The sequence below is a fragment of the Metopolophium dirhodum genome, chromosome 1, assembly GCF_019925205.1.
Source record: "Metopolophium dirhodum isolate CAU chromosome 1, ASM1992520v1, whole genome shotgun sequence".
NCBI classification, from domain to species: Eukaryota; Metazoa; Arthropoda; class Insecta; order Hemiptera; family Aphididae; genus Metopolophium; species Metopolophium dirhodum.
In genome coordinates, this window is record NC_083560.1 from 130,513,767 (window position 1) to 130,524,105 (window position 10,339).

General features: G+C 29.8%; 1 protein-coding gene across 1 annotated transcript; it reads right to left on the minus strand.

Moving 5' to 3' along the window:
* Positions 1 to 2,047: 2,047 nt before the first annotated feature.
* On the minus strand, positions 2,048 to 5,220 carry LOC132953747 (uncharacterized). Its single transcript, XM_061026102.1, has 3 exons — positions 5,216 to 5,220; positions 2,652 to 3,096; positions 2,048 to 2,179 (listed from the first exon to the last, which is right to left on the minus strand). Exons 1-3 carry the CDS (start codon positions 5,218 to 5,220, stop codon positions 2,048 to 2,050), a joined length of 582 nt encoding a protein of 193 aa, XP_060882085.1.
* Positions 5,221 to 10,339: the final 5,119 nt, after the last annotated feature.

Sequence of the window (10,339 nt, forward strand, 5' to 3'; positions counted from 1 at the left end):
TGTTTTTTTTTTAGCTTTTGATATTGTACAGGTTATTACAATATTCAATTTGTGATATATATTTAATTTTATTATATTTTAAAATACAAATAATTATTTTCAGTACTGTATAATTATATAGCGTTATAAATGTAAAATGACCTACTGATAACTTACCTCTTTCATCCTTTTCTGTAGGTAGCTGAAAGCTCATTCCAGTCACTATACATCGTTTCACAGACCAAAATCAAAGCCAAAGCTTTAAAATGTTTATTATGGTAATCGCTATCACCAATATTCCATAGACATGGTTTCGATTCTACTTCAATTATTAGTTTTTCGTAATCAAACATTTTTATTAAATATTAATTACTTTTTTTTACATAAAAATAAAATAAATAAGTCCACCGCATACAACACTGCCGGATCGTGTGGTCGAACTATACTAAAATAATGTATATTTGGAGTTTGTTGGTATTGGCGATCCGGTACCACCGCAACATGTTGCGGTAGAGACCTGCCGGAACCGGTAAAAACGTGTCGTGTAGACCAAAATAAAATTAATAATTTAATATAATGTATTTTTAAAATATTTCCGCCGGGTCCGGTGTCGCCGTATCACGACGGATCCGGTAATACCGCATCGTGTGGCCCGACACTAAGTCCAGTATTATTATTACAGTAAACATTGGATTTTGTTATCGTTCTTTTTTCTTTCTGGGCTTTTACAGGCCTTTAAGGCCCATCGCCGCAACAATATATTGTTTCCATTCTTCTCTATCATTTGCACATTCTTCTGCGTTTCTTACGTTCAGGAGTTTCAAGTCTTCCTTTACTCTATCCACCCATCTTTGTCTGGGGCGTCCCCGAGGCCTCTTAGTGTCGGGTTTCCATTTAGTTATTGATCCAATCATCCCTTCTGACCTCCATACATGTCCTGCCCAACTTATCCTCGTACTCTTCAGGGACCCAACAATTGTAGGTTCCTTGTATAGATCATCAATTCCCTGTTGCTTCTCACCTCATAGTCTCCATCGTTATTTCTTTTTGGACCGAAGATTTTCCTTAATATCTTTCTTTCGAAAACTCCTAACTTTCCTTCGTCCGATTTTGTCGTGGCTCATGTACTACATGCATACAGGGCAACCGGTTTGACTATGACTTTGTATAATGTTATTTTAGACTTTATTGATAGTAATCTTGATTTGAAGAGTGGCATTAGACTATAGTAGCATCTATTTTCTGCTGTAATTCGATTTTTAACTTCTTCGTGGCTATTAACACTTTCATTGATCTCTGTGCCCAGGTATTTGAAGCTCTGTACCCTTTCAAATTTGTGATCATCAACTTTTAAATAGCTAATATTGTGATTTCTTCTCGATAGTATCATATACTTTGTTTTTGACTCATTTATCTTCAAACCAATCTCTTTACCTTCATTTAGTAGGATGCTAGTTGTATTTCTCAGATCGTCCTCTGATTCGGCAATGAGGACTATATCGTCAGCGTAAGCCACTATGGTTAGTTCGTCATTGTTGTTCATTTTTATTCCTTTGGCTTGGATTAGTACCTTTCGTACAACTGATTCTAAGGCGATATTAAACAAAGCTGGCGATAGAGCGTCTCCCTGTCTGAGTCCGGTTGTCACTGGGAACTCATCTGATACCTCTCCTCCAAAACTTACTTTACTTTTGGACTCATATGCACACGCTCTTATCATTCTGACTAATTTTGCTGGTATTCCCATTTTATTCATGACATTCCATAATTTTTCCCTATTAATCGAATCGTATGCTGCTTTGTAGTCTATGAACATAAGGTGTATGTCTTTATTGAACTCGTGACTCTTCTCAGCTAATTGTTTGATGATGTGGATTTGATCAACTGTTGATCTCCCTATCATGAACCCAGCTTGATACTCTCCTATTATTTCTTTAATATATGGATTGATTCTGATCAGAAGAATGTTAGATAGAATCTTATAAGTCGTGTTGAGTAAGGAGATCCCCCTATAATTTTCGCACTCCATGATATCTCCTTTTTTAAAAACAGGACATAGGACAGATACTCACCACGATTCGGGTATTTCCTCTTGTTCCCATATTATGTTTATTAATTTAAGAAGTTGGTCTAGTAAGCATGGTCCACCCTTTTTTAAACATTCTGATACTATTTCATCTACACCTGGTGCTTTACCATTCTTAAGCATATTTAATCCCGTTTCTAATTTTGTTATCGTTACATTTAATAATTTAGAATTTCTATATTTTGAGCCATTTAATATTCGCGTCGACGGTCAATAAGACGAAATGTCGAAAAAGAGTAAAAAACACTAACATCTTGTGATTATTGCTACAACCACCAGCCTGCATTGGGTAAGTAGATTTTGATTTTTAATCTGTAAAAATATACTTAGATAGGATAATTTTTAGAACATCTCTTTGTTTTATTTTATTTTATTTATCCTATGGTATCCGGTGAATTGATCGTGGGTGAATTTATCGCGGATATAATTGGTCGCTAGGATAATTGATCGTCAAATGAACAATTTTAGTTTTTTAATTATTTTATTATAATATTAGGTATATTTCTGAGTTTTATGCTTTTAAAATTTCTCACAGTTAATTAAATTTAAAATTATAGTAAATAAATAAATAGTTCCACAGCGTCACTGTAAATAATGCTGGTTTCCTTCGATTTCTTCGATCAAGACGTCCAATCCACGTATCTTCAAAATAATTTGTTAAAGGTGTTAATATTTCTTCGTTCAGTGAATAAAATTCTGAGTCCAGTAGTTCATTCCAGGCATTTTCTACATCCTGTTCTGGTACAAAACTAAGTGCTGCCATCATTCTAATTTGCAAAGCAAATTCCGAGTCTTCCATGTACCTTTTTTGGAATCCTAAATTTTGCAAGCGTCTCCAAATGCTTTGCGATAGATGAAAAAAGCACCCACGAACTGATGTGTTGGTAAAAACACTTTGAATCGCATTAATCGCAGCTTTTTCAAAATCAACCATAATTGATTTTGGATTTAATGATTCGTTCAATGTTTTTAATGCGTTGTAGAAATTAACATATGTGGTTTCAGTTTTATTTGGTAGCAATGCAAATATTCTAAAATAATAAACATAAAACTCGGATGTGTATATAATATATATTAAATATTAACTATGTAATGAGTATAATAAAATAATTAAAAAACTAAAATTGTTCGTTTGACGATCAATTATCTTAGCGACCAATTATATTCACGATAAATTCACCCGCGATCAATTCACCGACGGCCAATTCACCGGCGATCAAATGTTCGCGACCAATTCACCGCGAACCGTAGGTATAATAGCTATATGGTTGGTCACTCATACACAATAATACTGCCAAGCCGCCGCGGTTATTATATAGAAAATATTAGTACCAGTCCTGTAAAGTATTTGAGTAAAAGTATTCAAATACTTTTTTAAGTATTGAATAACTTTTTAAATACTTTCAGCATGAAGTATTTTGAATGGTATTTTAAATACTTTTTTTTGTATTCAATACTTTTTGGTATTGAATACTTTGGTTTTTTATTTCGAACATTTTATTTTTATTCGAAATAATTGGTTGGAAAAATATTATTGTCAACTACAGTCTACAATAATAAAATAATAGTTTTATTTAATATTCTGTATCTCTGTGTTCGCCGAAGCCCGAAGGTTTGTGAAAACCAGATTTCTAAAAATAGTTATTGAATAACAATATTCCCTTTAAACTATTAGATAACCGTCGATAATATCAGATACAATGCCTGCCGTAATGGCTATGCTGGATTACGGGAATACCGAATAATATAGATTAGTCCACTATATAGCTGCAGCCTGTAAGCCTGCAACGTTTTGGTTTTATTTATTAATTAATTAATTTAAAGACTTGTGTAGTAGACAGTAGTGTACAATGTTTCTGTCTCTCTGTTGAAAGTGTAATTTTAAGTTTTTAGTGTTGAAATCAAGTGAAGTACCTAATTTATAAATTTATAATTACTAAATTACCTACATAAATATAAACTAATTACTTTTAGTTCTAACTTCTAATATGAGTAATGGTGATGATGAAAGTGCAGCGGAACCGCATAATGCATCTATTTCCACTATTTCTCTGCAAAATTTTTGTTTACCATGGCCTAATTACTCCAAATATTTTAAAGTGCTACGAATAATAGACGATAAGTTTTTTTACAAAAAACTTGAAATTAAATGCTTGATCTGTGTGGGTACCAAAGTTCTTAAAGTTGATACACGATCAAACTCGAACTTACGAAAACATTTAAATGTAAGTACCTACATATCTATACCTAGCATATAAATAATTTATATACTCAATAAATTATTATTATTAATTGATGATAGTATTTAATATATTACATACCAGATGTCCAATTAGCAGATACGTATAAAAAAATATACGTTTTTAATTACCTAATAATTATTAATTTATCTGTTTTTAATTATTTTATTAGTTTGACCGTTAATATTTTAAAACATTATAATTAAATTATTAAGTATTTACATATTCAATCTGTCATAATATTTATTTGTATGCACGTTAAAATATAGAGTAAGCATTTGCAAATTTTGAAAAAAATTGATGATATAAATACAATTGAAAATGAAAATTCTCACAAGAAAATTAAATTGTGCAACAAAAAATTAGACGTGAACACTCAGCCTTGTGTTGATGATTTTATGAATAAAAATTTTACTAGCCAAGGCAAGTATCGTTTTATAATATTTTATGTTAACAAACAAAAAAATAATATTTTTTTAAATAATTATTAAATTAAAGTGGATTTGGTCGTTAACTGTAAACTAAAATATTAAGCTTCTATTAGTTCAATTTTATTTTATTTTGTTTTAGGTACTTTAAATCAGCTTTTACAGCGTTTTATAGTTAGTGCTGGTATACCTTTCTCTATAATTGAAAATCCTATTCTGAAAGAAATTATAGAGAGAGGTTTTCCAAATAAGAAATTAATGTCAAGACCAACCCTGATGAAACGAATTGAAATTGAATATAAGTCATTAATGAATCAAATCAAGACAGATATGTCAAATTGTTATCATATTGCTACTACAGCAGATGCGTGGTCAATTTTTAAAAAGTATTTTATTATTATTTTTATTTTATTATTTCACATATTATTTGAAATTTAATAATTTTACAATATATACATTTTTAGGTCATACATAGGTATTACAGCATCATGGATTAATGACGACTTATCCAGAACTACTTGTTTACTAGCTATTAATTCATACATATGAAGTTTTAGCAAAAGCGATGGATAGTGTGTATGTCACATTTGATATTACAGGCAAAATTGATTTCTCTACTACGGACAATGGGTCTAATTTTGTTAAGAGCTTTAAGTGAGTTTAAAAAATGTTCTTAAATATAATTATCTTAATTAAACAGATTAATATAGATTTCATACAAATTTTAGAGTATATGGTAATTTATTTAATGATGATATGGATGGTAATGAAAACCAATGTATTCTTGAAAATAATGAGGATGATGAAACCAATCAAGTAGAAGCAATAGATTTAAACATGTTGGTGAATGGTATAGACATAGAAGATAAAAGTTTACCTTACTCTTTACCTAGACATCATAGATGCTCAGCTCATACATTGAATTTAATTTCAACCACAGTACTTAATAATCTTTATTTTTATTTATTATAATTTATGTTGTACATTATACATTTATACCTACTTGTATATTATTTTTAGGATTTAAAAAAAAGCTTTGTTGGATGGAAGTTATAAAAAGCAATCTAGGTGTACATTTTCCAAGTGTTATGCTCTTTGGAACACACAAGGACGGTCAACCAAGTCAGCTGATGCCATAAAAAAATGTTGTGGTAGATACTTAAAAACACCCAACGCCACTCGTTGGAATTCTCTCTTTGATGATGTAGTATGTCTTAACAAATTATTAAAGCTGAATGAATCAAAATTCAGGTTATCAATGGATGAACTGGTCATAGTGAGGTAAACGTTACTTTTTCTTTATAATTATGGTAGTTATAAAAATGGCATTATTCGAATTTCATTAACTAATTATTGTTTTGTTTAATCTAGATTCAATCGTAATGATATTGATTTTTTGACTAATTACCAGATAGTTATGGAACCTTTATCAATTAGTTTGGATATATTGCAAGGTGAAAATAACATGTTCTTTGGGTACTTGGTTCCAACTATTGTTCAATTAACTTCCAAATATCAACAAATGATTCAAAGTCATACTTTACTGAAATGTGTTCAACCTCTTATTACTGCCATATTAGATGGTAAACAATTAAAAATATTATAGTTAAATCATGATGATACATTGATACTATAGATAGTATCTATAATTTAAACATATTTAAAAAATTGTAATTATAATTTCATTTTACTATTTTAGGCATTAATAAAAGGTTTGATGATTTGTTGAATGATAAATTTCTTATCATAGCTGCTTTAAGCCACCTTTCATTTAAGACAGCTTGGATAAAAGATGAAGTAAAAAAACAGTTGGCTGTAGGATATTTTAAAAAGGCATGTTTAGATGAGTTCAATGAGATGGCCAAACAAATTGAAGATAATACATTTGAGATTGAAACGGTTGAAAAGAATGTGGAAGATCCTTCTTCTAATTTTTTTCAGTTTTGGTCTCAAACCTTTGATGATGACTGTCATTATGACACTATTTTAAATAAAGAAATGGATCAATATTTGGGAACATCACCGACCAAAGATATAAACAGTTTAAATCTTTTACCAACAATTAAAAAAGTAAGAATTACTGACTTTTTAATGTTTGTAATATTTTTTTTATAGGTATTATTCATTGATTTTTAGTATTAGTATTTACTTTTTAATATTAACATTTACATAATTAAAATAGGTTTTCATTAAATTCAATACTCCACTGCATAGGCGCAATTAGGGGGGGACTTGGAGGGGCTTAGCCCCTCCAATATTAAAATTAGCCCCTCCAAAAATTTATATTTAAATTGAAGTATTAAATCCTTCATTAATTATCTAATATACATAATACCGTAATCGTCGTTTGAAAAAAATTTTTTCTAATGTTTAAATCTGGAAACATGAAACAAACCCATACAACAACATGATGTTAGACCTTATTTACCCGCCGTATTACGAAAACAATAAAATTACTGTCTATATAGTGTCTTTGGTGTAGTACGCTGCTCGGGATCGGCTTGTTTATCATTCTTATTTCACGTATGTTGTATACATACCGTATGCCCCGCCCTTCTGGAGACCCGTATTCAATATTATAGTCAATAAATTGATAGTACCTAGTCTATTTTTGGAATATGTTTTGGTTTTCCAATAACTCCAGTCATTAAATCCTAATTTCTAAGATTAAATCATCATTAATGTTTTTAAATATCAATATGCTGATCAATTTTTATAATTTAATTTTTAGGACTTATTGAATGTGGATGTAAATACCCTTCAATCAGAAATGCTTGTGGTGAAAAACTGTGTGTCTCGTAGAAACCCCAATTTCACTTTGGAAGATATCAAATTAATCATGGATGCAGAGCTTTATCCTAATTTATATAAACTGTTATCATTATCTTTAACAATTCCAATTAGCTCTGTCACATGTGAAAGGTCATTCTCAGCAATGAGAAAGATTAAAAATTGGCTTCGAACATCTATGAATCAAGATAGATTTACAAATTTGTCATTAATTTATATAGAACGAGATTTATCAAATGAATTGTCCAACGATAAAATATTAGATACATTTGCAATTTCTAACCGAAGGTTACAATTATAATAATATACTTAATAAATAAATATATATTACATTTATTTACCTAAATGTTGTTATTTTTTCGTACAAATATTTTTAGCTTTATTAATGGATGCATTATAATTTATAATATATTAAATGTGGGAAAGTGGGTGAAAAAAAAATGAAATTGCCATATTGGTACTTGAATGGGGGGGTGTGGGGGGCAAAGCCCCCCACTGGTCTGTTTCATTTAAATATAAGCCCCTCCAAGATAAAAACTGAAATTGCGCCTATGCTCCACTGCCAAGCAGTGCTTCAGTAGAGCGGGTATTTAGTGTGGGTGGAGCTACCATGACCAAAAAGAGAAGCAGTATGACCGATGAAAATTTTGAACACATTATGTTTTTGAAATGTAATAAACATTTGTTTAATAAATAATAGATAAAAATGATTATAAACCTACTACCTATGTGTCTATATTATAATAATTAGAAACCCACTTTAAAAACCAAAAGTATTTGAAAAGTATTCCAAATACTTTTTCAAAGTATTTGAGTAGTATTTGGAATACTATACAATTAAAGTATTTGAGTAGTATCTTAAATACTTAAAAAAAAATGTATTTGAGTATTTACTCAAGTACTTTTTAAAAGTATTCTTTACAGGACTGATTAGTACCTATGTGTTTCTACTTTTTAAAAACAACTAGGTATAATAAGCTGTAAGTATATCTGTTTGTAGCTACCCTAATTTTTTGCCACCTCAGTATTAATATCTGTAATTTAAAAAATGTATATATTACCTATATTAAATTTAAATCATTTCTAAAACCTCTATGATAAAAAACAAAAAAAAAATGTAGACGTTGAGAGGCCCAAAATTATCGAAGTCTATAATAAGCACATGGGCGGTGTTGATCTGATGGATTCATTGATAGGACGGTACAGAATAATAATGAGAACAAAAAATGGTACATAAAAATATTTTATCACTTATTAGATATGACGGTCGTGAATTCATGGCTAATGTACAAAAAAATTACCGGCAACACAATGTCATTGGCCAAATTTCGAGAAAATTTATCTGTAACTCTTATGCAAAGTGGAATCGCCAAACGAGGAAAAGGCAGGCCCTCAGGTTCATTTGAAACACAAGAAAATATAAAAAAAAACGAACACAAACACCATTTGCGACGTTTGACGAGATAAGAAGAGATTGTCTAGAACATTGGCCAAACTATGAACAGCAAAGACGGGTATGCAAAATGCCAAAATGCAAATTTCAGTCGTTCACAAAATGTTCCAAATGTTGTGTATATTTATGTTACAATAACGATAGAAACTGTTTTGTTGATTTTCATTGTTCTTAGTTAGGTAACACAAAAAATACAAATTCAAAGTATATGTAAAAAGTTAAGAAGTTAAATAAAGTATTATTAGTATCACAATTATATTTTCGTTGTGTTTTAATATTTATATTTATCATAGTACCTATTCACAAAAAAATGTAGGTAATTTATAACCGGGTTTCGATTAGGTATCGTAACTGCATGCAAGTGCAGATATGCATTATACACTTAAATCCTTATTTCTCAGGGAAAAAATATTTTTTTTTTTTTTGTATGATTTTTTCTATAATTATTGAGTGGAACTATATAACATATAATTTTTATAGCAAAAAAAAAATGTCATGCAGTGTAGGGTTAAAGCTGATGGAACCTTATATTAACTTGGTCGTTGCTTATACGTCGACAATTGGTATTCCAGTGTGGAATTGGCGGAAAAACTTCTTAAAGAAAATACCCATATGGTAGGGACGTTAAGAGCAAATAGACGAGGAAACCCACCTGATGTGTTATTGGCAAAAAATTAAAAAGGGGGAACTAATTGCTCAACAAAGTAATTCTAATATAGTAGTTTTAAAATTGCGTGACAAACGTGACATACATATTATAACAACAAAACACACGGACGAGACTATAGAAATACGTAACAGATATGGTAGTATAATTAAAAAACCGAAAGGAGTAGAAGATTATAACATGGGCAAATCATATATTGATCGTTCTGACCAAATGGCATCGTATTCATCTCCACTGAAAAGATCACTGAAATGGTATCGGAAAATTGCATTTGATATTTTATTATCAACATCAGTAGTTAACGCTTTATCTCTATTTAAATCTGTCACAAAAAATAAAGTAAAAATTACGTTTTTTAAAGAAGAAATTATTAAATCATTGTTACACAAACCAGAAATTCCACTTAAGGCCAATCATAATCTTGTAACCAGCGAAAACGGAAAAAAAAAATGTGTCAAAAGTGTTATGCAACCATATCAACAACATTAGGAAGAAAGGCTGCGCAAAATAAGACAAGAAAAGTTTTGACACTTTGTGATGAATGCAATATATATATATGTAGAGACTGTTTTATTAAATATCATAAAAATAATTTATAAAATGTTGAGATTGTACTACGTTTAATTTTTGTTTATCAACATAGTAAAATAAATATTTATAAAAATAAAATAAAATATTGTATCTGGTACATACTAA

Bases quoted from the DNA above. Each gene is read 5' to 3' on its own strand.
- LOC132953747 (XM_061026102.1), bottom strand. The intron at 2,180-2,651 runs GTGACGCTGTGG...AATATGCTTAAG, and splicing joins GGAAACCAGCATTATTTACA to AATGGTAAAGCACCAGGTGT.